The 26,597-nt window shown below is 43.5% G+C and overlaps 1 protein-coding gene across 2 annotated transcripts in view; it reads right to left on the bottom strand.

The window, feature by feature from the left end:
- Positions 1–255: 255 nt before the first annotated feature.
- LIN9 (lin-9 DREAM MuvB core complex component) overlaps positions 256–26,597 on the bottom strand; it is a 39,092-nt gene continuing 12,750 nt past the window's right edge. Inside the window, exons 4-16 of one of the 2 annotated variants that reach the window (XM_081944493.1) lie at positions 24,385–24,489; positions 18,278–18,411; positions 16,957–17,082; positions 14,423–14,580; positions 13,416–13,549; positions 8,204–8,323; positions 7,955–8,053; positions 7,115–7,195; positions 5,100–5,225; positions 4,553–4,735; positions 3,667–3,764; positions 3,236–3,329; positions 256–1,764 (exon numbers count right to left, since the gene is read on the bottom strand). In XM_081944493.1, coding sequence (XP_081800619.1) covers positions 3,239–3,329; positions 3,667–3,764; positions 4,553–4,735; positions 5,100–5,225; positions 7,115–7,195; positions 7,955–8,053; positions 8,204–8,323; positions 13,416–13,549; positions 14,423–14,580; positions 16,957–17,082; positions 18,278–18,411; positions 24,385–24,489 — 1,455 coding nt within the window. In that variant the 3' untranslated portion in view covers positions 256–1,764; positions 3,236–3,238. The remainder of the gene's footprint in view (positions 1,765–3,235; positions 3,330–3,666; positions 3,765–4,552; positions 4,736–5,099; positions 5,226–7,114; positions 7,196–7,954; positions 8,054–8,203; positions 8,324–13,415; positions 13,550–14,422; positions 14,581–16,956; positions 17,083–18,277; positions 18,412–24,384; positions 24,490–26,597) is intronic. The other variant, XM_081944492.1, reaches the window with a different exon arrangement.

Here is a 26,597-nt window from a genome sequence, read left to right as displayed (position 1 = left end):
CCCTTTTTTGTCTTGACTCTGTTCCACTGTCATACACAACCATGGCTAGGTGAGCTCTTGTGCTGAGGTGGTTTTTCATGATTGGGGAGCATTGTTTTACCTCTGGCATTAGGTGTTATTGGTTGCAGATTTGGTTTGAATCCATGTGTGCTGCCTAGAGTTGTTGTGAGATGGTGGTCATATGAATTATGTAAGCAAATAAATAAAGATTCCTAATGCCAATAACTTTTCTACTGAGTCTGTGTTTCTGTCTCCTCCTTTTGGTTTAATGTAATGCCTTCCTGATAAGGCTCGTCAAACTTTCACTAAATACATTTTTCCCAGTCTTAAGAATTTTTTGCCTTACATCTCCATATCAGGTAAGAATGCATTTCTGAACACAGTTATTTCATTTCTGAAAATTATTTCAACCTTTTCATGTTTAAAATGGTTTCCAACTTTTGTAAAACATTGCAGCCTTCTCATCACTCAATGAGAATAAAATTTATGCATTTCTTAAAAGAACAGGCTTTGCTAAATATAGACTCTGCAGTTAAATTCTGAAGCAGCATAAATCCAGACACAGAATATAGATTCATTTTTAAAACTATACAAAATTTTAAATTGAAAATAATTGTTTACATTTTCTTTATACATTAACATACAAAAGACCTCATTTTACGAGGTACTAAGGAATCAAAACATTGCTACAGCTATCTGAAAATTCTAATCTGAAAACAATTTATTACACTGAAGCTTTACAAGATTATACTAAATATAACAACTCAATACACCCTTTTTACAAGATCAACATTTTTCTACACTCCTTAGGTCTTTAGTTTTTAAGGCAGTTTGGAGGACTGGCTATCCAATTGCATTCTAAAATTATATGAATTGCTTGATAACCAGGTGTTTAGTTTAAATTGTGCAAACCAATCAGTGGAAAGTATTACCAGTTATTTGTGTGAAATACCTTAACTAAAAAAACTTGTAGTCTTTTCTATTCCTTCATTCATGTACTTTTATAAGTTATAATAAATTAAATATTCCAAAGATATTAACTGATTTACAGGGATTCCCAGTATCCACAAGTGTACAATAGTAATCTATTTGCTATTACTCCTTCAGGTATTCTATTATCCTGCTATTTCTCAAATACAGGAATATATATATATATATATATATACTGCTTTATCAATTAGCACACTGTTCAGAGGCTAAAATCAAAAAGCTATTAAGTCACAGTATGAGCGATCGTGGTTTCCAATAAGAAGAAATTACTAATATGATCCCTCAACTGTGTCATATTAGTTTTACTGTTTTCAAAAACTTCTAGTATTTGCCAGGAAACTATGTGCTGCAAAAATGTGTTGCAGCCACATTTAGTTTTTCCTTTGTTATGAAAACATGTCTGCATAACTTTCAGTTTAAAACAACAAACACACACACATTACAACTAAAGTTTAGCTGTTAAAACAAGATAATATTATGTGCATAGCAAGTGATGAAGTCCATAGCAATGCTGGTAATTTTATGCTGGTTTCTTCAGAAGTAGTACAAACACTCTCAAAATATCCTTTCTTCCTTTGTCTTCCAATTGGTAGAATATTTGGTAAAGCATATACACCAAGTATTTTCCTCTACTATACTCTGTACACTTGGGAGTATAAATGTTTCTCTCAGTCTCTGTTAGTGTTATTTGCAGCAAAAGCATGTAAATTTCCCATTTGGCTGAGGCCACTCTGGATATGTGCAACATGGATCTCTACATTATTCTGGAAACAGCTAAAGAAAGAAAAACAGTTCTTTTTAAAACAGTCCACATGCAAATGTATTATGTGCTTAGATACATGTTCTAAGTTTATATACAACATTTTGTGACATCAGGCTATGTATTTGCCTATTTTGGTATAATTTTATGAAAAGGAACCATATTTCATGAAAAGGAACCATATTTCTCAACATCAGCCATGAAAGAAAATCATGTCTTTTAACACAGTGAAGAACAAACATTATTCACTTGAAGTAGTTTCCATGAATTGAGTAAGAGGCTGGTCTACTGAAGGAGAGACAGTTGGTATGTTCCATCAGGCTGGATAATTTCCAACTGGTCTCTAACTTTCCCCTTTTGGGGAAGGTGATGGGATTGCAGCTTTAGAGTGTCCTGGAAAAAGCAGTTTATTGAGATGCTTTTCAATGGGATCTTGGACTTGAGAGATAGCATTTATTATTTTTATAAATGATCTTTGGCAGGATCAGGGTAGGGGTAGTGCGACTCTCCTGCCCTGTTTGATCTTTTGGTGGTCTTTGATACTAACATTATAGTATTCTTCTAAAATGTCTGAGGATTGGAGCAGAAGGCATTGTAATAGTACTAATTTCATCATGTTGGTATTGGTAAAAGGAAAAGAGTGAGACTTAAACACCTGTTTAGGTTCAACCCAGCAAAACTAAATGTCTGTGGATTCATGAGATCTCTATTATGAGTGGCTTTTCAACTTTGGTACTCAGTGGGATAGCACTTTCTCAAATAGAACTGGCATAGTTTCTGGGGTCCTCCTGCACTTATAGCTCATGCTCAAACAGATGAAAATTTTGACTGGAGGGCTTCTAAACAAATCCACCTTGTGTCCCAATTACACCCTTTCCTGATTGGGAGGTCTTGTTCACAATCACTCATGCTTAGTCATCTTGTGTTTGAACTACACTAACAAACTCTGCATGGGGGCTGCCCTTCATGACTACTAGGAAGCGTCAACTCGTCCAGAATGTACATGGAACCTTAGATTATCCAAGTAACATCTCTGCTCTATGAACTACACTGGTTGTCAGTTTTTTCAGGTGTTAGTTGACATGAATAAAGCATATCTCAGGGCCTAGATATCCACAAAATTATTTTTCTCCAATTATTGTTAATTGCTCCTTAATAGGGTGGGCAGATTCCAGGTGTTAATTGATAAAATTATGTCATCTTGTGGGATCTCAGACACTTGCTTCTTCCAAGGCTGTTCACTGGAATGGCAATCCCTCAAAGTTCATACAACCCTAACCCTGCTTATGTGACTTTTCAGCATGTTCTGGGCAGAGCAATTTGTGACACCCTCATTGATATATATTTATTAAATTTATAAGGCTAATTGTCCCAAAAACACAAGGAAGTATACAAGACAAGTTAAGAATACAATATGACAATACGAAGAGAACTAAATAGCAAACATTTGTCCAGGGAATATAAAATTGAAATAGTCATACATACATATTAGTGAGTCCACAAAATCACAGAGCCCAGGACTTGCTGAAAGAGCCAAGTCTTCATAGCCTTCCTGAAGGAAACCTGGACTTGGAAGGAACTGATATTGGGATGAATTGCTATTAATTTTTGGTGCTATGGTATTTCCTTCTGTGATATGGTTGTTTAATAAGGTTTGGGTTATTATTTTTTTACTTTAAAAAAATATATTGTACCTAATTTATATAATGCATTGTACCAAATTTAGAGTCACTTTGTGATTAATGCAGCATATAAACTGAGAAATATGATCATCTCATCATGAAATAGACTGACATGCTACTACTTTTCTTCTTCCATTTACTAAGTGGTCTACATTGGCATACAATGGTGATGTCTTTGAAAAGATTATTGTAAATATAAGGATATCTGATACAAGTTTAATTTCAAGTTCTTACCTGATATTAGTAGAATCTATAGAATTCTTAATGTCATTCAATGAATCTGTTAATGACTTAAACTCAAAGGAATTTAGATCACCTCCTTCTGCTAGACACTGGAAGAAATTTCATAGAAATAATTATGTAGGTTTTCTGTTGTGTACTTCTTACATACATGTGTACACCAAAAACAGAGAAACATGGACAGGGTGAGGAAGCCATCCCCAGGAAAAACAATTGTGTCTTATTGCATCCTGCAAAGGCTGGAAAATAAACTATTACTACCTCAATATTCACATGAATAAGTAATGGGAAACCACTATACACTAGGTTTTGCTAAGAAAATGCATACAAGATGATTAATGATTGTATAGAAAAGTTACTTCCTACGTACATCTAATTGCCTATTTCTGAAGCCAGATTCAAGCAGGTGATATGGTCACAATAAGCTTCCTAACCCAGTGGTAAAATGTATTTGTCAAAATACAGATAGTCCTCAACTTATAACCGCAACTGGGGCTGGAATTTCTGTTGTAAGTCATTGCAGTCATAAGGTACATCGGATCCAATTTTATCATTTTTTTTAGTGTTCATTAAGCGAATCATGCAGTTGTTAAGCAAATCCATCTTCCCCAATGGGCATTTTTTGGTCAGAAATTGGCACAAAAGGTCACAAATCAGGGTCATGTGACTGTAAGATGCTGCAACCAATTGCAAATATGCGTGGATTGCCAAGTGCCCAAATTGTGATCATGTTATCACAGGAGTGGTGTGATGGTTTCAAGTGTGAGTACAGGTCGCAAGTCATTTTTTCCAAGAGCACTGCAACTAAAAATAGTAATTACATGAACAGTTGTAAGTTGGAAGACTAATATAAGTATTCTCATTTTCTTAATGGGTTTACCTTAATCTGCAGTAATATTGTTGTGAGTCTAGCAATCAATTCTGTCAGATTTTCATTTTGAACACAAGGTTGTCCAGTTGTTGATGTATTTGATTGTCTGACAATCTCCTGAGCTTCTTCCTCACATCTTCGTCTCAGATTTGTGGGATGGTCTGAAGGCTGAAGACCTTGTTCTGGAGCAAGCTGAAACAGAATAAGGAATTGAGTTGGTTTTAAGAGCCAGGATTCCATATGCTCATTTAGACCATATTTTCTAGGGTAGACACTGACATTTTAAAACTACAAATCTTATCAGCTTTTTATTTGTGACAGAAAATAAACCTCACCTGCATCTGAGTAGCTTATCCTATTTCTTCAGTCACCTGTAGATACCAGTTAATTATTTTATCAAACTACATCAAACAGAAATGAAAGATGACTTATATGCTTATGTGGCAGCATAGAAGATATATCAGTAATGCATAAATATGGATCGTTTGGAATATATTCAAAAGAACCTGTAGCTTCTCCTATAGTTACTAAACCATGAAACCAGTAAAACACTTACTTCATAACAATACTGCTGAACTTTATGTAAAACTTTATTTAGATCCTTATTCAGCTGTTCAAGATCTAAAACAATAGTTGCATATCTTCTCTGAAATTCAATACCAATAGGCATAGAATAGGATTTCTAGAAAATATACAGAAAAAAGTTAAATGCATTAAGAAGCATGATTTGTACAATGTTCAGATTTTTAAAACACAAATTAGTCTATATTTTTGTTTCCTAACATTTAAATGTGACCAAATATTTCCTTAAGTATACTTCTGCTTCATCTATCTCTTATACAAAAATATACAAATGTATTTTAAATATATTTAATATATTTAATGAACTAAGAATCCTCTTATTCAATTGCTGCTAACAGTTAGTCTGTAAATTATTTAAACATATTTTTAAATACTGTAGTTGATATTCTTTTGTGTACCAATTAGGTTAATAACCAATTTATGTATGTTTAAGTTCAAGCTGACCAAGATTGCTATCCTATGCACGTATCTGTAAACTCCAGAAAATATAATGAGGCTTATTCTATTTGATGATGGTTTATATTTTTCTAATGTTCTTTTTGTTTTACTTGTATACCACTCTGAATCATCTATAAAGTGGTGGCTATGTAAATTGACTAAATAAATAATATGCAAACATCTAATTGGTAGTTAATAGTTAAAATCAAGGAAGTGCACACTATTCAGGATGCATCAGATTAGAATTTTTTTTTCATATCACTTCCTTAGGTTTATTGTGGACACTTAAACTATTTTAAAATGAACAATACCTGAAACCCATTGTGTTCTAAACTTTACACTAGCATTATTTTCATTTGATATTGTACTGTATATGGTACAGCAAGCTATCTCTCTTTTAATAAGAATTAAGCCTGTGTATATTTTGCTGCCTACTGAACAAGACAGTCATAAATACTAATAATTTTATTAAGCTGATATTTCCACCCTTGCTTGAAACTAATTTCCTTATTTCAAATACATCTGGACTTTTAGTATATTTGTAACTCTCGAAAACCAAAGTTCTAATCACCTTTTTGCTGCTTATTAATTTTTTAAAGTTTTAAACTTGTATTTAAAACTTAGTTTATTAAGGATTAAATGACCCAACCAGTGCTGTAGAACTTGTTGATTCAAATGTTCCTTAATAATTGAAAAGCAGTCAACAAGGATTTTCCAAATGTGAATTAAAAAGGATGTTGTGAACCCAGAGTCCTTTAGAAGATGCTGACTGCGGCTTAACAAGTTGGGTATTCCCTTGTTTCCCTGCTCTTTAACCCTGACGGAGAATGCTATTTTGCAGTCTCCTCATGAAGAGCAACTGTACGGTCCCTTATGGGTGATCTCAAGTCCTCGTCTTATTTGGAGAGGAAGTACAAACAGCCGGTCTACATGCTGACCTTTCATTCCACCATGGTCATTGGCTCTGCTTCAGTTCATAATTTCTTCCCCAGAAATTGAATATTGTATTATTTTTCAAGTTGGACTAGCAAATAATTTTGATTTTGCAGACCTCTAAGAGGGCCTTCAGAAACCCAGGAATTTAAGAAACACTGCACTAGTGAAACAGATTTTTTACTAACCCTGCAGCCTTTAGAGCAGGGGTGTCAAACTCAATTTCATTAAGGGCTGCATCAAGGTTATGTTTGACCTCGAGGGGGCCAGGGTGTGTGACCAGGGAGCGTGGCCAGCTCGACATAACTTGTGTTGGGGGAGCCTGTGGTGGCCTAAGTGCTCTATCAAGGAAAACAGGCTCCTGAGCTCCATTTTTGGCTGTAATAGCCTCCTGCAACCCTCTGCCAGCAAAAACAGAGCTCTGGCCAGTCCTTTGCTGTTGCCAGGGCAGTCCCGTGGGCCAGATCTAAGCACCCCGTGGGCCTGATCCAGTCCCCAGGACTTGAGTTTGACACCCCTGCTTTAAAGCATGTCTGCAGCATGTGAAGAAAAGACTAGTAAGTTGCAGGATCATAAATTGATATAATAATGACCACTGAAACAAGTGCATATATTTACCAATTTTTCTGCTTCTGTATTCATCTCCCTTAACTGCTTGATATGTTCCTTCTTGATCATAAGAATTTTTGATAATCTGGTCTGAGGAAAGCAGATAAAAGGGTATAATATATTTTCCATAGATCATAGAAATTGGAAGTTAGTAATCTAACTTTTAGTTTTTTCCATAACTAAAAGTGGTCTTAAACCTCTGATGCAAAGTCTCCTTGATTCTACATCATCTTAAACAATGCCCATTATACTATGTCTAGAGTGTATAGATTGAACTGGTTAATTATGGTTAATCAATTCAAATATAAAAAAAACCATAATTAAACATCTTAACTGTGACTTTATTTGATGAACCAAAGTCCCTAGACTTTCTACCATAATGGCTGCAATTGTGAAAATAGTTCTTAAAAGCAAATTTCACTGCTTTAAGACTTTCTGGTTTTGAAATAGACATAATTTTCACAGCTGATTGCAGAATAGTAAATCAACCTTTAGGAGAAAGAGCTATTAGGAATCAACTTCCTTTGGCCTGCATCAAATCCTTGTGAAATCCCATGCAACTTTCGACTTGTATATTTTTATTAGTAAAAATATTACAAACATAAGATTGAAAATTGACTTAAAATTGTAACTTATTTTCCAAATATTTATTTTTACTTTTCATAATACAATATGAAATATTTGTATGCTCCTGTTTTATATTTTGGACAGAATAATTATTTCTCACAAACATTGTTCTCTAATATTATACATAAGAATTGATTACTTTTAACAGCAGAAGTTTATCATCCCTGAACAAAAAGTTTCAATGCATCAATACAAGTAAAACTGAAAAATATTGAGACTCACCACTTGGATAAGGAATTCTACTGGAAAACCACCTAATGTTTCACTATCTGAACCTGAAATTTTGTTTTTCCAAGAAGATCCTAATAAAGGATCACTGTCCTACAAAACAAAAAAGGTTGTATTTAATAATTATTTTCTTTAAAATTACCTTAATTAAATTTTAGAATGTTTTGAACTTTTAATGTTTCTCAGTCTTTAAAATTTCAGCTAATTAGTAAACGAAGCAAAATTTAAATTTACGTCACTTACTGTAATTGGTGATTGGAGGGAGGGTGTATAATGTAATTGAGGAGGTGTCATAATATATCTAGAAGGTCGTTGTTTTTGTCCAAAGGCAGCAATTGGCATGGTATCATGAGGTTCATTACTCTGAAGTTATAAAGCAAAAAATAAATTAAAATGATTTTGTATCGGGTAATCATCTACTTATGACCAAACCGAGTGAAAAATTCCTGTTGCTAAGCAAGACAGTTAAGTGATTTTTGTCCCATTTTATTACCTTTCTTGTAACAGTTGTTAAGTTAATCACTACAATTGTTACGTTATTTATTTATTTATTTATTTATTTTACTGTGCTTCTATACCGCCCCCTCTCCCAAAAGGGACTCGGGGCGATGTACAGTCCATGCAGAGAATACATCAAAATACAATAAATAGAAAAATTAAATATGTACAGTTAAATATGGAGGAGGTTAAAATAGAATTAAAAAGAACTGTACAGTTAGCCAGTATATATAAATATAATTTTAAAACCCCTAAGAAACACACAAATTAAATTAAAAACAATACCCCTAAAATAACCAGTTAATAGTACATCTACCAGGAGGTAACTGTTGTAATTATGCCAGGCCCGCTAGTCGGAACAGGTGAGTCTTCAATTTTTGCCGGAAGGAGCGGAGGTCAGTGGTGGTTCTGATGTCGGGGGGGAGGTCATTCCAGAGGGTTGGGCCCATCACAGAGAAGGTCCTACTCCTTGGTGTCGCCCGTTGGCATTGCCTAGTGGACGGCACCAGGAGAAGCCCCTCCCTGTGTGAGCGAATTGGCCGCAGGGATGTGTGTGGGAGGATGCGATCCCGCAAGTAACTAGGTCCTGTGCCATGGAGCGCTTTAAAGATGGTAATCAAGACCTTGAAACGCACCCGAAAAACCACAGGTAGCCAGTGCAGCTCGCGCAGGAGAGGTGTTACGTGGGAGTACCTAGTACTCCCCATCACAGCCCGCGCGGCTGCGTTCTGAACTAACTGCAGTCTCCGGGCGCGTCCCAAGGGCAGCCCCATGTAGAGAGCGTTGCAGTAGTCCAGGCGGGACGTCACCAGTGCATGAGTGACCGTGCGCAGGGCATCCCGGTCCAGTAGGGGGCGCAATTGGAGCACCAGGCGAACCTGGTGGAACGCCCCCCCTTGCCACAGCTGCCACATGGTCATCCATTGACAGCCGGGCATCAAGGAGGACGCCCAAATTGTGCGCCCGTTCACAGGGGGCAATTGTTCGCCCCCTATGGCCAGCGATGGAATTAGCTGGCTGAACCGAGGTGCCGGTAGCCACAGCCACTCAGTCTTGGAGGGGTTGAGTTTGAGTCTGTTGTCCCCCATCCAGACCCCGACGGCCTCCAAACACCGGGACATCACTTCGACAGCCTCGTTGGGGTGGTTTGGGGTTGAAATGTACAGCTGAGTATCATCAGCGTACTGATGGTACTCAACCCCAAAACCACGGATGATCTCACCCAGCGGCTTCACATATGTGTTGAACAGGAGAGGCGAGAGGACCGACCCCTGTGGCACCCCACAAGTGAGTGGCCTCAGGGTCGACCTCTGCCCCCCTGTCAACACACATTGCTTCCGGTCGGAGAGGTAGGAGCCGAACCACCGCAAAACGGTGCCTCCGACTCCTATCCCCTCCAACCGGCGCAATAGGATACCATGGTCGATGGTATCAAAAGCCGCCGAGAGGTCTAATAGGACCAGGATAGAGGAACAACCTCTATCTCTGGCCCTCCAGAGATCATCGACCAACGCGACCAAGGCTGTCTCCGTGCTGTGCCCGAGTCGGAAGCCGGACTGGCGTGAGTCTAGATAATCGGATTCGTCAAGGTGTCGTGGAAACTGCTGCGCCACCACATTCTCGACAACCTTCGCTAGAAAGGGAAGGTTGGAGACTGGACGATAATTAGCTAGCTCCGTTGGGTCGAGTGAAGGCCTCTTAAGTAAGGGCCTCACCACCGCCTCCTTCAAGGCAGTTGGTAAGGATCCCTCACCCAATGAGGCATTCACCAGGCCCAGAAGCCAGCCTCGAGTCACCTCCCAAGATGCCAGTACCAACCAGGAGGGACACGGGTCCATTAAACATGTGGTGAGTCGCAGCCGTCCACGCAACCTGTCCAAATCCTCGGGGGCAACAGAATCAAACTCCTCCCAGAGTGGTCTCACAAGACTCACTGTTGGCGGCCCGTCCGGTCCACTGAAGGGGGCCCATCCGCTCCGGATCTGAGCGACTTTGTCCTGCAGATATTCCCCAAACTCCTCTGCTCTGCCCTGCAAGGGCGCCCCCTGTGTCCTCTGTGATAAGAGGGAGCGGGTCACCCTAAACAGGGCGGCAGGGCGGTTATCAGCGGACGCAATAAGAGCGGCACAATATCTATGTTTGGCCGCTCTCAATGTCACAAGGTAGGTCCGTAAATAGGCTCTTACCTGTGTTCGATCAGATTCGGAGCGTGAGGACCTCCACCTGCTCTCTAGACGTCTCCTATGGCGCTTCATCACCCTCAACTCCTCGGTATACCAAGGAGCTCGGGTGGGTTGCTGCCGCAGGAGAGGTCGCAAAGGCGCAACCCAGTCTAAGGCCCCAGCCGCCGCCCTATTCCAGGCGGCCGCTAGGTCCTCCGACCGAGCGCGGGTCAGGGCTACAAGTAATGGCCCAAGCTCCGTCTGGAACCTATCCGGCTCCATCAGGTGCTTGGGGCGGTACCCGCTTGGACCGTCTGGTCCCGCCTCCTCGCGGTGGGGGGTAGCGCCAGGGAAGTCCAACCGGAGACATGAGTGATCTGACCATGACAGGGGAGTAACAGCTAAGTCCCCTATTCCCAGATCACTCGTCCACTGCTCAGATACAAAAACAAGGTCCAGTGTGTGGCCACCTTCGTGTGTGGGGCCCTGAATTAATTGGGTCAGGTCCATGGCTGTCATGGAAGCCATGAACTCCTGAGCCACCTCAGATGCTGCTCCCGTTGACGGCAGGTTGAAATCCCCCATAACCACAAACTTGGGGATCTCAACCGCCGTCTCCGAGATCAGCTCGAGGAGCTCGGGCAGGGCCGCTGATGTATAGCGAGGAGCCAAGTATACAATCAGCAAACCCCACTGCCTCCCTGGGCCCCATTTCACACCAAGGGACTCACACCCGGGTATCTGAGGAACAGTGAACTCCCTCGGTTCTAGACCTTCCCGTATAACTACCGCCACCCCACCACCCTTACCCAGGGCCCGAGGCTGATGGAATGCACGGAAACCCGGTGGGCACATTTCCACGAGGGGTAAACCACCCTCGTGGCCCAACCAGGTCTCCGTTATCCCTGCAAGGTCCAGCTCCCCCTCAGAGATCAACTCATTAATGAGGGGGGCCTTGTTGGTCACGGACCTTGCATTGCAAAGCATCAGCCGCAGGCCCCGGCTCTGTAGTTCCTGGCCACCTAGGTTGCGGGGGTTGGTACAAACGACCGGGCGTAGCCAGCAGCCACGGTCTCCCAACCGACCTTGTGATCTTTTCTTGTCCTCGCATCCCCCCCTCCCCGCGACCGTTGTAATCAAACAACCCTCTGTTGGAATAACTTGTTCCTTCTCCCCCCCCCACCCCGCTCACTTCCCTCCTGGACTCACCTGTTCGTCTGGCACTGGCTCCTCTCCCGGCCTGGTTAACCCACCCCCCCTCCCTGGAACCCCTTAATAACAATAAAAAACATTTAGATAAAAAGCCCCTCAGCCTCCGTTTCTTCCACCTCTCGGGGTTCACAAACCCGTCATCAAGGCAGGCCCTTGAGAGAGCCAAGGGCCATACCTGCGAGAGAGGGGCCTCCCGCAGGCGGAGCAGGTCTGACCTCGAATAGATAATTAATTAAAAGCCCAGTGGGATCAGGGTGCTGATAAAAAAGTTGATAGATGATGAGTTGGGGTCTTGGTGGGAGGAAGAAGATGTTAATGTACTTGGATGAAAAAAGGGGGGGGGGAATGATCGAATATCCCTTGGTTGTGTAAAATGGCAAAGATGTATAAAATGGCAAAGATGACCAGAAGGTGGGAGACTATTCAAGATGGTTCCAGAGGCTCCCACCCGGCGCTCCAAGGTTCTCCAAGGTTCAGGGTAAAGTTTGGGGTAGAGCTCTTCAAAATTCACCAAACTTCACAAAGGTTCACAAAGACTCGTACTAGGTATTTGGCACCCCCCTGCTGGTGTCGACAGAGCCCAGGGGGGGGGGGCATAGGGGCATGGGAGCAGCCAGGATACGATGGAAAAACAACAGGAGTCCCTGGCAGTGGCGACCTTTCTTTCCCCTCGCACGCCGCTATAACCGTCTCCAATTAGTCTCTCCCGGCTGACTCCCAGCCTCCTAGCCTTGTCTTGTTCTCCTCCCCGGTCTTTTGTTCTTCTTACCAGAGTCTTTTCGCCGCCAGCATCAATGCAATCCTCGCACCTCACACCCATCAGTCCTGTTCTACTGTTCTCCTCCCCGGTGCCTTGTTCTTCTTGCCAGTGTCTTTTCGCCGTCAGCGCTAGCGCCAGCGCAATCCTCGCACCATAACGCGCTCCGCTACGCGCCGCTATTGCTGCCCAGCCTTCTCCTCGCTTACAGCCTTCCTTCCTTTCCTCCGAACTCCAAACTCCCTCGACCACCCTGGCAGCCCGAAACGAGCTCAAAACAAGCCAGGGTGGACGAGCTATCAAACTCTCGGGCCTCCAATGACATGAGGCCCGGCGGTAGTCCCTTATCCCGTCGGGAGCTCCATGGCGTTTCTCCGGAGCTCAGGAGGCGACCGCCATCACCGGAAGCTCCTCCTCCTTTCATCCGTTACGTTAGTAATATGGTTGTGATTCTGACTTCCCCACTGGCTTTGCTTGAATTGATCACATGACTCCAGGATACTGCAACTGTCAGAAATACATGCCAGTTGCCAATTGTCTAAATTTTGATTACATGACCATAGGGATGTTGTAATGGTTGTAAGTGAAAAAAATGTTATGTCACTTTTTCCAGTGCCATTTTAATTTTGGTCCATAAAGGAATGGCTGTAAATCGAGGACTACCTGTAGCTAATGGAATGATCAAGTTTCAGTAGTGTTTTGAGAGAGAACGAAACATATTTTAGAAACATTGATAAAATTGACAGTATTGGTATCTTTTCATCCCTGAATTATCTTGTACTTTTTTATATTCTAACTTTAAAAAAAATGAAAATACAATACTTACAAGGACTTCATAATCTGGGATTGTGTGTGTCCCAAGTCCTGTCCTCTCAAAGGTTACTCTGTAAGTAGCATTAAGAGTGTCAACAGCATCAATCTGTCCAGTGAAGAGTCCATCATGGGAACCACGTAACCGCGCTATGATCAATATCACATTATTAATTGGAGAAAAATACAGTAAGCCTGCTAGACTATGATGAAATTTAAATTGTATGGTCAATTTGGCTTTTCAAATTCTGTGCCAGGAAAAGCTGAATTCTGTAACCACTATAGTAATAAAATTAAGTTTCATTTTTTTAAAAAGGTTTTGACTATTTAAAAATAATTTAATTTATTTCCAAGTAAAAAAAGATTCAGAAAGGTATCTCAGATTTCAGATAGCATCTCTGTAGCCTGTGATTTTATTTGCCAATGCTCGCCCAACATGAATGGCCATCATCATAAAATTACAAAAAGCTAGACTAGATTTTCAGACAATGCCTATTCATAAGTACATACTGTAAAAAGTGTCAAAACTCAAAATGAGGGTCAGTTAAAATAAAATGGTACTAGTGCTGCTCAATAATAATGGATATGGTTGAAATAACTTCATTCTAGAAAGCTGATTGCAATACTGCTGGGTATCAGTGGGGTTGGATGCACCTAGGACTATTATTATGGTAATCAGTCAAGTTGCATTAACTATTGGAAAGAGATAAAAATGAAGTTTGGCTGTTCAGAAAAATAAAACACTGAAAGACATCAGCCACAAAGATGATAAACATACTGTTGACATAAGATTTCACAATATGATCCTTGTCAATGATGGAAAATATTGAAGTACTATTTTCATATATTGTATGATAAACTGAATTATTTTAGACTTGAAATATTTAAATCAGTTAGAATATCTTTTTATGGATGGATGCAATAGTGCATGCAAAAAGAAAAGCTATTTTCAAACTAAGCTAGATCAGTAAAACTCAACATTAGTAAAAAAAAAAGACTTTATGTAAAAGCAATAAAAAATACCTGTAACTTTTGTGCCTATTACTAATGGCAATGGAATTTCTTCTGGAAGATCTTTAAATTGAGATATATCTGCCACTTTTCGCTGTTGCAGTAATCTAATTTTTTGCCGTTTCTGTTTTAATGCTGACCTTTCCTCTTCAAAGAATGCAGAAGAACATCTGCAAACAGAAAGTGAAACTATTCTGATTTGTTTCACCTGTGCTCATGCAGATATGTTAAATCCTGCAGATGGTCCTCTAGAAGTACATTAAAATGTTTTTTATGAAATATTTACATGTTTATATATTTACTCTTTAAATAAAATTAACAATAAGCAGCATGAACTGTTTCCTGAAGGACAAGAGCTAAATATTAAATGTTAAACGATGGGAAAAAACAAAATCCAAGCACGCCAAAAACAAATTCACCCATTAAAGAAAGAACAGTACAGTAACAGCTACATCACAGTCCGGCAGGGCTAGGCAACATGTTGCTGTCTAGATTTTTCTGTAATTCTATTCTCATGACTATAGCACAGGATGAAGTCAGCTGCATGCTGCTCACTTCTAAAGTACTATTGACAGGTTACGAGAATCATGTTTTCCTTTCAGCAATTAACAAATCAATTTTGTGCATTGAAAGTTTATTTGGAAAAACATTTTCTTTACTACCTACTGCCTTCAGTGAGTTTTATTCTTATGCATATGTACCAGAGGTGGGTTCCTGCCAGTTCTAACCTCTTCTATAGAAGAGGTTCCACAAATCTACAGTGCCGTTTAGAACCGGTTCCAGCTCCCTCCCCCCTGCCCATCCGCACATCATCAAGATGAAGAGCGAGAGGAGGAATTCTGGGAGTTGAAGTCCACAAGTCTTAAAGCTGTCAAGATTGAACACCCCTAGATTTTATTTTTCTAAAGGGTTAAGGGTGCAAGGATTTTGTAGCTTGACAGCTTTAGGACTTGCACACTTCAATGCCAGAGTTCCTGAGCCAACATGACTGGAGGAGGAATTCTGGGAGTTGAAGTCCACAAGTCTTAAAGGTGTCAAGTTTGAACACCCCTGGGTTTTTTTTCTAAAGGATTAGGGGTGCAAGGGTCTTGTAACTTGACAGCTTTAAGACTTGCGTGCTTCAAATGCCAGAATTTCTGAGCCAACATTTTGGTTGCTAAGCAAGAGCATTGTTAAGTGAGTTTCACCACATTTTACAAGTTGGCCATGCCCACCCAGTCACATGGCTGGCAAGCCACTCCCACAAAGCAGGCCACACCTACAGAAGAGCTTCTAAAAATTTTTGAAACCCACCACTGATATGTACATATGATTGCAACTCAAGTATTCTATATGACAGAGCTGATGTCATCAGCAAGTTAATGACACATAGTCCAAAATACAGCATGTTCTTACTAAGTAGTTTTGAGAAGATGAAGGGTTAAGAATAGACTAAACCAGTAATGGCGAACCTATGGCACGTGTGCCACAGGTGGCACGCGGAGTCATTTGTCAGGGCATGTGAAGCGCTGCCCTGTCAGCTGGCCAGCGCACATGTGTGCGCTGGCCAGCTGAGTGCACCCTTTTTTAAAGCCATTTTTCGCCCTCCCCAGGCTCCAGAGCCTTTATAGGAGTCTTGGGAGGGCGAAAAGAGCCTGCCCCCCCCCCCGGAGGCCCTCCGGAGGCCTCATGAACTTCCCTGAAGCCTCCGGAGCGCAAAAAACCAGCCCTACGGGCAAACCGGAAATTCGGGAACGGAGGGTCGTTTTGAGCGCTCCGAAGGCTTCAGGGAAGCTTCTTGAAGGTCCCTGAAGCCTTCGGAGCGCTTAAAAAGACCCTCCGAGCAAACCGGAAGTGACTTTGACTATAAAGCCTCTGGAGCCTGGGGAGGGCGAAAAAAGCATGGAAAAATGGGGGGGTTGCGCCTGTAGTGTGCGCATGCGCACTGGGGGGGTGTCATGCATTGCATTATGGGTGCGGCACGCCTGCACATGACCCCCCTGCGCTCCCCCCACTTATGGCACGTGAGCCAAAAAAGGTTCGCCATCGCTGGACTAAACTGAAGGAGCTCTTTATTCTGATTTTCAAAGTACTTTGATATCATGTAATAAATGATTTTGTCATTATGGAAAATCAAAGCAGGAAAGCTTGTTATTGTGTTAATCAGGAATTGCATTTTTCACCTGCATAATTTTTATGCCCCAGAGAAACTAGGGGATTGTGGTAGGAAATGCATTGTATACGTTACTTTGTGATAAGGATACAATATATGATTTTAAATTTAAGACACAATGGGCCAATTTTTAAAATTTATTACCCAACTTTGTAGAACTGGTTTACATAGCTGTAAATCATAATCATTTTCTATTAGATACAAAACTGCATCTAACAGGTTTTTTTGACAAGAAATGACAAGTGTCATATTTTTTCATTCTCAACTCTATTTACAAAACATAATCTGCAATTTAAAAACTATTCAGCACTTTTTAAAAAGAAACCATCAAGTAACAGTAATTGTCCCTAACCACACATACAATATAATTATTCAAAACACAGTAAGGTTTTACCTTCGTGGTTTTCCCATTAATCGTCTAATTTTCCCCCATTCCACTCTGGTTAATTTCCTTGTTTTCAGATTTGGAAAAGATTCTTTCAGGCAAACACAAAAATCATTATCTCCTTCAAACAATGGCCTATTAAAAACAAGTGATATTCTGTCACTATAGGCATGAATGTTTTCAGGAATTATGTACTATGTTAGGGCAAATTTATTTGTATTTATATGAGACTTCTATATAGATATATTGAAGATAACAATGTAAATTAAGGTCACTTAAAAGTAAAAGTTGATTCCTAAATCTGTGAGGAATTAACAATTACCAATTTAATGTAAATATCTATCAGCTTTAATTTATAATTATTACTCATAAGTAGATACAAAAAACATTAAGATATTTTTCTATAATTTCTCTATATACTATATGCCTATATTCTGTGTGTGTGTGTGTGTGTGTGTGTGTGTGTGTGTGTGTGTGTGTGTGAGACAGAGAGAGGGGGGGGAGGGTGTGTGTGGATGGATGGATGGAATTCACTTACTTTCCCTACCAGTTCGCCAATGTGAGCGTGTGCGAACCGGTAGGGAAAGTAAGTGAATTGTAGAAAGTTAGCACCCACCCCTCTCCTAGAAGAATGAAATTTTTTGAGAAATATTAAAAAGGAAGAATATATTTCCCTGGATGAGAAATAAGTTTTTTGTATTTTTGTACAGGTAATCCTCGACTTACGTTCATTTAGTGACCATTCAAAGTTACAATGGCACTGAAAAAAGTGACTTATGACTGTTTTTCACACATGATCGTTGAACCATCCCCATGGTCATTAGAGGCGGGGCAAGACTACCCAAGCACGCCTACCCAGCCGGTCATTAGGGCAGAGAACCGGTTGTAACATTATTTGAAGCCCGCCACTGCTGTTAATCATGTCAATGTACAATATGTAATTGTTTACGCTATGAACCTAAACAGATATGGGTCTGAACTGTACTATAGGGAATACTAGAGATTCAGCTAGATTGAAAAGCCAAAAATATGTCCGGCAGATCTGGAAAAACATTTCTAGATTGCTGTCAAGAAAAAGACATAAGCATGACTATGAAGTCGTCAGAAATTGAGTTTGATAAGAGTTTTATCTTATTAATTTATTTTGATAATATTTAAATTTACCAGCAATGTTGTTTTAACAGTGTTAAATACAGTCAAATATATTTTGCTGTATTGCCATTAGTTAATTTTTTAGAGGAATATTGCCAAGTAAAAATAAACAACAAGCTTAATAATCATAAACTGATCATAAACTGATTAAAAGTAGTAGATGAAAAGTCATACATACTTATCTATATTTGAATAGAACCATTCATATATACACCATTTGTGGGCCTTAGGAAGTTTGAGTAAATTACGTAGCCGCAAACCAATCTTTTGTGATGCCTTTTTGTCTGGTGTTGGTGCTGTTACAGTAAATTTCTAAGTAACAAAGATAAATAGAGGCTTATTAATATATGACATTTAAGCACTTAAGGTGAAATATTAATGATAATAGAGACTTACATATTTTGGATTTTATCTATCATGTAGAATGCAATAATATGCAAATTTATAGCTTTTTTATAAAATGTTTAACACCTCAATATAATGTTAGCTCATCTATCCATAGAAGACTGCTATATAATGATAGCACAAGCAGGAAAAGAAAGTCAAAAGTACGTCTTCCAATTTCTCTATGCCCTTGCTTTGGAATGAGTATCATCCCCTTAGAACAGGGAAGTTGAACCTATGACATATGTGTCAAAGATGACATGTCACACAATTTTGGGTAACACACATAGTATTCACCAACATCTGACAACATGCTCCATTCTCACACAATTTTTCAAAGCTACTGAGGCTGCAAAAGAATGGGAGACAAATGGCTATCCAACATCTTCTTAGAGACTTCCAGTGTTGGGGCATTCACAACTTCTGGAGGCAAGCTGTTCCACTGATTAATTGTTCTAACTGTCAGGAAATGTCTCCTCAGTTCTAAGTTGCTTCTCTCCTTGATTAGTTTCCACCCATTGCTTCTTGTTCTACCCTCAGGTGCCTTGGAGAATAGTTAGACTCCCTCTTCTTTGTGGCAACCCCTGAGATATTGGAACACTGCTATCATGTCTCCCCTAGTCCTTCTTTTCATTAAACTAGACATACCCATTTCGCCTGGACGCTTGGATGGTTTGAATGATCTTGTCAGAAAAACTGTCTTGCCTCAGGAGGTCCCCCTCAAGTGCCAAATGGCTAATTGAAGCCATTGAGGGTCCAGGTGAGGTATGGCCCCCTGGATGAGGGAGACCTGCTCCTGAGGTATGCGCCAATGCTTGGTCACTGACAGGCTGACAAGGTCGGGGAACCAGGACCTCCTTGGCCAGTGTGGGGCGACTAGCAGTACTTCGGCGCCCTCCAGTAAGATCTTTCTGATCACCTGAGGTATCAGTGGGAGGGGTGGGAATGCATATAACAGTCCGGGAGGCCAGCAGCATGAAAGAGTGTCCGTCCCTTCCGCGCCGGAGCATTGGAATCTTGTAAAGGGGAGATGACTGTTCTTGGGGACTGGCAAACAGGTCTATTGTCGGAAGACCGAATCTCTGGGTCAGCTGGTAGAACAGAGATGGATGAAGTTGCCATTCTGAGTTGCTGATGGTCGTTCTGCTCAGCCAGTCTGCTGTCACGTTGTCCTCCCCCAAGATGTGATCCGCTCTCAAGGACTCGAAGTGGCGCTCCGCCCATCGTCCTATGGCCTCCGCCTCCGACATCAGGGCCATTGATCGAGTTCCGCCCTGGTGATTGACGTAGGCCTTGGCAGCGATGTTGTCCATCAGTATGAGGACATGGGAACCCTTGATGAACCGACGGAAGTGGCGTAGGGCTAGTCTGGCGGCTCTGAGCTCAAGCCAGTTTATGTTGTGGGTGAGCTCTGCCTGCGACCATCTGCCCTGCGTCACGTGTGTCTGTAGGTGGGCACCCCAGCCATACAAGCTGGTGTCTGTTGTTATGATCAGGCACTCTGGTTCCTTGAAAAGGGACCCCTTGTCAGCGCTGAAGATTGCCACCACTCGAGCCACCGAAGCACCTTTGGGGGAACGCTGACCACCCTCTTAGAGTTGCTGGCCTTGCACTGCTGAATGGGAAGAAGGAACCACTGAAGCCATGCCAAAGGAACTACAGTGATGCACGAGATCAGCTTCCCCAGTAGCTGGGATAGAATCACTAGAGGTGCTGACCTGGATCTCGTGATCTGACGCACAAGGTATGTGATGCTGTCCCTCCGCTCCTGTGTGAGGAGCACCCTGCAAGTTCTGGAGTCGATCACAGTGCCCAGGTGTTGAATCCTGGAGGTAGGCTCCAAGTGATTCTTCTCCAGATTGACGGAGAAACCGTGTTGCTGTAGTGCGTGGATGGTGACGTTGAGATCTTGACACGCCAGCTCCCTGGACAACAATATCAACAGGATGTCGTCCAGATAACAAATGATTCTTACTGGACGAGATCTGTGATGTGCGACGACAGCAGCCAGAATTTTGGTGAATGTCCTGGGGTCCGATGATAGGCCGAAGGGAAGAGCCTTGTATTGATAATGCTGGTTTGCAAACTGGAACCTCAGAAATTTGCGATGCGCTCCTTCAGGTCGATTGATGTCAGGAAGTTGCCCTGCCTGATGCAACCCAAGATGATCTGGAGTGATTGCATCTTGAAGCGCTTGTACACTATATGGATGTTGAGTTTCTTGAGGTCCAGTATGGCTCTCACCCCTCCCGAGGCTTTGGGGACTAGAAAGAGGATCGAGTAAAATCCTCTACTCTCCTGACCCCGGGGCACTTGCTCTATGGCCGCTATGTCCAGTAGGTGCTGGATCTCTGCCTGCATCAATTGTAGCTTGTGGGTCGATTTCGGGAGGGGGCAGCTGATAAAGGTCCGCAGAGGAGAGGAAAGGAAGTCTAAGCTAAGGCCATGACGGAGCACGTTCAGTACCCAACCGTCCGTTGTCTCCTCCCACTGGGCGGCATAGAGCTGTAGCCGACCCCCAATGGGAGGTGACCGGTGACGGTCACTTGGGTCTGCAAAAGGAACGGTTGGAGAACCCTCCTCGAAAGGACCTGCAGTTACCCTGTTGTCTGGTTTTGTCCCTGAAGGATGTCCTATCCTGAGAGCGGTCCTGCATTTGGGGATAGGATCTGGTAAATCCCCCAGATGTGGAGGAGGAGTCAGTATTCCGAAAGGGCTGCCTACGAAAAAAGGTACGACCCTTGCGGTCTGGTTTCTTGGTGACTGCTGGTAAGATTTTGCGTTTGTCCTTGGACTCAATTAAGACTGAGTCCAAGGCCTCAGTGAAGAGCTTACCACCCTTGAAAGGGGCCGAGGCCAACTTCCACTTCGCCTTCATGTCCGCCAGCCAGTGGCGGAACCACAGCCGACGGCGTGTGGTCACATTAGTTGCCATAGCCCTAGAGCAGCAATGGCGAACCTTTTTTGGCTCGTGTGCCACAAGTGGGGGGAGTGCAGGGGGGTCGTGTGCGGGCGGGCCGCACCCATAATGCAATGTGCGACCCCCCCAGTGCGCATGCACACACAATGCGCGACCCCCCCATTTTTACATGCTTTTTTCCCCCTCCGCAGGATCCAGAGGCTTTATAGGAGCCTGGGGAGGGCGAAAAGAGCCTCCCCTGCCCCTCCCTGGAGGCCCTCCGGAGGCTTCAGGGACCGTCTGGAGGCTTCCCTGAAGCCTTCAGAGCGCTCAAAAGGATCCCTGAAGCCTCCGGAGGCCCTCTGGGAGGGCGGTGGAGGCTCTTTTCGCCCTCCCCAGGCTCCTATAAAGCCTCTGGAGCCTGGGGAAGGCGAAAAATGGCTTTTAAAAAGGTGAACTCAGCTGGCCAGTGCACGCATGCGCGCTGGCCAGCTGACAGGGCAGCGCCTCGCGTGCCCTGACAAATGGCTCCGTGTGCCACCTGTGGCACACGTGCCATAGGTTCGCCATCATTGCCCTAGAGGAAAATTTGGTGGCATTAAGGGAAGCGTCGGCCAAGTATTCAACAGCAATAATTTTGTTGACGTCTCTAGTGTCTCCGGCAGGGAGGTTGGCTAGCAGCTTGCGGAGCCAAAATAGGGATGCCCTGCTGAAGTAGGAAGAGGAGGAGGAGGCCTTCATGGCCCACATGGTGGCCATGTGAGTCTTATGACAGGCCTTCTCCACCTTCTTGTCTTCCGCTTTGAGTCCCTCCAGTAGGTCGACTGGGAGAACCGAGTTGGAGGTTAGCGCCACTATGGGGTCATCTACTTGAGGAAGCTTCAGGAGATCCTCCATGCCGCTCTCCATAGAGTAGAGCTTTTTATCCACCTCACTGGGATTAGCCATCGACCCAGGCTGGACCCATTGTCGCTACATAACATCCAGTTGTAGTGCTGGAACCAGCTCCTGAAGGGGGGTGGGCTCCTTAAAGAGACCTGCACCTGGATCCCCTGATCTCACCGTTTCCTTGCTACCCTGTTCAGTGGCAGTCTTGTCAGATTGGGCGGGGAGTCCCATTTGAATGGACGAAGCCCTAGCCTTGGTCAGAATGGCCTTAAACATTGAAAGCTTGAATAAGCCAGAGAAGGCGGGGGTGTCGGGGTACAGATTCTCGTCCTCCGATAGATCGGGGCGTCCTGTCCACCCTCCTCTTCAGACACCTCGCTGACAGCTGAGGAAGCAGGAGGGGAGGCCCCGGTGGATTGATTGTGAGCTCCTGTGGTCTGCACCCTAGCTTTGGCCTTGTTCTGGAGGGACAAGGTGAGACCTACCTGTTGAATGCCATCTGCAATCCCCTGTGATATCGCCCGTGCAACCACCTCCTGCATCGCTTGGGATAACTCAGGAGTAGTCCTAGAAATAGGGCCAGAAGGGGGAGACTCCTCCCCCATTAGAGAGCAGGCCTCCTCCATGTCCACCTCTTCCAGGGAGGAATCAGGAGACCTGGGGGATGCCCTGGAAGGGTTGGGAGAAAAACCAAAGTCCCCTTCGTCCGTCAGAGATGGAGAGCCCTCCCGTGGAATATCCACTATGGGGATGTCTGCAGGAACCTGAGGTGGTGGTGGTTCCCTGACTTGAACAGTTTGCGCCTGGGCACTAACTGCCTTTTGAAATTGTCTCTCCAGGACTTTCTGTCTTCTCTCAGCCAGCATTTCTGCAGCCTTTGAGACCTTCCTGGCTTTGGGCTGTTTCCCTTTTGCAGGGCATCCTGCACTGTCCCCTTTAGCAGCAGGGTTGGGCCTGATGCGCTTGTTAGAGGTAGGTTCAGTTTGATCCCTGACTTCAGCCACATTCTTGCTGGCCATGGTACACTTCCAGCCCTATCACAGCTTGGTTGTAATTAGTCCCTGTATGTGATATAGCTTTGGATAATAGGCCCCTTTAATTCAGTCCAAGTCCTGAGAAAATGGGGCTCGGCAGGGATCAATAACAGCGAGCAATATTTTTGGCACCAAAATTGGAAGTCCCAAGGCGCTGCAGATCTGCGCTGGAATAAGGCAGGGAATGGCCAGAGAAAAGCCAAACTCCCTGCAGCCGCTCTTAATAGTCTTCCTGGGGAGGGGGAGAACTGCCTGGAGCCCTAGAGCAAGATCCCAATATTAAGAAGCCCTCCCAGCGGCGATCTGCTGTGGAACCAGATTGCGGCAATTCAAATGGCTTGAAATATAAAGCGTGCTACTTTTTTTCCCTTCAAAATGGTCACCACAAGCTTTGGAGCGCACCGGGGAGCAGTTGGCAATCTGGAGGGCTCAATAGAGCTTCCGGGGCTAAAAACAGTCCTCTGACAGCTTTTGGGGGGGGGGGTCCCTAACCTACCTGCCCCCAGAGCTTGCCAGTGGCCGCTGGCGAGCCTCCCGATGGTGCCTCGACCACGGTGGTCGCGGAAGGCAGCCACGTTCCAAGCTGCCTGTTCCGTGCTTCAGAAGGCTATAGGAAGGAAGCTTTCAATTAAAGGGAGAAAATAAGAAAACCTAACGCTAATCTACACTCTAAACACAAAAATAAGAAAAGAGGCTACACTAAGATGTTTGGAGAGTCCAACTTGCTGTCGAAGAACTGGAGCTCCCCAACTGTGTCCTTTTACTTTACTTTACTTTATTTCGAATTTCTAGACCGCCCCCTCTCCCAAAAGGGACTCATAGGGCAACTGAGTTTTTTAAACTGAGCCTCTGAGGGGAGCAGGAGGCGTGACTACACAATCTTTGAACTCAGTCCTTGGGCAGCAAGCTGAAGTTAACCCATGCTTGGACACTCCAAGCAGCACCTAGGAGAATCAGCAAATTCCTTTTTTACAGGCAATAAGTGATGTCCCTAGCTTTCAATATAAGAATGCTCTATGTTTCACAAACTTGTTAATAAACAACCTACTTATATATAAACAGCTTCATATATAAGAATACCTGTGGGACCATTCCAACTCTCTGATTTCTTTTTGGTGATCTTGTATTCATTTGTCTTTCATCTTCTTCACAAAAGGAACGAGTTCGTTTGGAATTTCTGAAAGGCTGCAACCAAAAAAATACAACAAACAAACAAAAACTTGATTTGCAGGCTGTAAGGTTTTCCAGTACCAGTTCTTGCATTACAGCAAGCTCATTATAATTTTTTAAGGAAAAAAATCCTTATCTGTATTGAAATCTAGAACAGACCTCTCTAACTTGATGTAAAGCAGTGGTTCTCAAATAGTGGGGCGCGCCCCCCAGGGGGGGCGCGAGGCTCCGTAAAGGGGGGCGCGAAGGCTTCCTTTCCATCTGGGTGCAACGGCGGCGGCAACAGCGCAGCGGCGGCGGCGGACTGGAGTTTCCCGCCAAGGTTGCCTGTCCGACCAGCCCCCGCTGGCTCCTGGCTGAGGGAGGAGCTGCCGCTCCGCCTTCTCCGAGCGGGATCCACGCCCTGCAACTGGCCGTGAGGGGAAGGTTTTGGCCAAAAAACGGGCCATTTTTGCCCATTTGTTGCCAGTAGAATGCTTCTGGGGGTGGGGGAGGTGAAAAATGGGTGCACAGATGCCCCAGGAGGCACAAAAAATGGGCCCCTTTTCAACCCCCCCCACCTTCAGAAGATGATAGAGAAAGAGAGAGCTAGTGAGAGGGAGGGAGGGAGAAGTGAGACAGAAAGAGATAGACAGAGAGAGAGAGACACACACAGAGAGAGACAGAGAGAGACAGAAGGAGAAAGAGGGACAGAAAGAGAGAGAGAGGAGAGAGAGACCGAGAAAGACAGAGAGAGACAGAGAAAGACAGAGAGAGAGAAGAGAGAGACAGAAAGAGAGAGTGAGACACAGAGAGACAGAAAGAGACAGAGAGAGAGGAGACAAAGAGAGAGAGACAGAAAGAGACAGAGAGAGTGAGAGAGAGACAGAGAAAGAGAGAGAGAAAGAGAGAGGGAGACAGAAAGACAGACAGAAATAGAAGGAGAGACAGAAAGAGAAAGGCAGAGAGAGAGAGGGGGGGAGAGAGACGAGGGAGAGAGAGAGACAGAGGGAGAGACCACTTGGACTGTCTTCGCATCTGGGATGCATGGGTCTTTCCCATTGAGATGAGCAGGTGTTGTTTCTAGAAATCACTGCATGCAGGAAATATATGTGTGTGTTTGTGTGTGTATGTTACGGATGCCAGAGGATCGCCTCTCTTTGGGGAGGAGGAGAGCCAGAGGATCGCCTCTCTTTGGGGAGGAAAGTACGTTTCCCCCTCTCTTTGGGGAGGAGGAGAGCCAGAGGATCGCCTCAAAGGATGCCCCAAAGAGAGGCAAAACGTACTTTCCTCCCCAAAGAGAGGCGATCCTCTGGCTCTCCTCCTCCCCAAAGAGAGGCGATCCTCTGGCTCTCCTCCTCCCCAAAGAGAGGGGGAAACGTACTTTCCTCCCCAAAGAGAGGCGATCCTCTGGCTCTCCTCCTCCCCAAAGAGAGGGGGAAACGTACTTTCCTCCCCAAAGAGAGGCGATCCTCTGGCTCTCCTCCTCCCCAAAGAGGGGGGGGAACGTACTTTCCTCCCCAAAGAGAGGCGATCCTCTGGCTCTCCTCCTTCCCAAAGAGAGGCGATCCTCTGGCTCTCCTCCTCCCCAAAGAGAGGGGGAAACGTACTTTCCTCCCCAAAGAGAGGCGATCCTCTGGCTCTCCTCCTCCCCAAAGAGAGGGGGAAACGTACTTTCCTCCCCAAAGAGAGGCGATCCTCTGGCTCTCCTCCTCCCCAAAGAGAGGGGGAAACGTACTTGGTGAATGTCGACATTCACCGGTGTAAGTCAGAAATAAGGGCATTTAGCAAATATTTCGGACATTCACCAAGCGAGATTGGTGAATGTCGACATTCATTGGGTGAATGTCGACATTCACCAGATTTCGGACTTTCACCGTAACATGTATACATGCACATACAAGTGTCATTTCTTCAGTGTTATCACAGAAGTGAGTACACCCCTTAACATTTTGTAAATATTTAAGTATACTCTATATATAAATATATGTATATATATGTTCTAGCTGTGCTCCTTTAAATCTTTTCTGCTACAGTTAATAAAGCTATTCTTTGTTGTAAATTGATCCACATTTTTTTTTTATTCTCTTATACGTTAATAAGGATACAGTGTTATGCAGAGGTGTACTTATAACAATTTTATA

The sequence above is a fragment of the Natrix helvetica genome, assembly GCF_964273705.1.
Source record: "Natrix helvetica genome assembly, chromosome: 2".
Classification (NCBI taxonomy): Eukaryota; Metazoa; Chordata; class Lepidosauria; order Squamata; family Natricidae; genus Natrix; species Natrix helvetica.
This window is presented reverse-complemented; position numbering and strand designations above follow the sequence as displayed.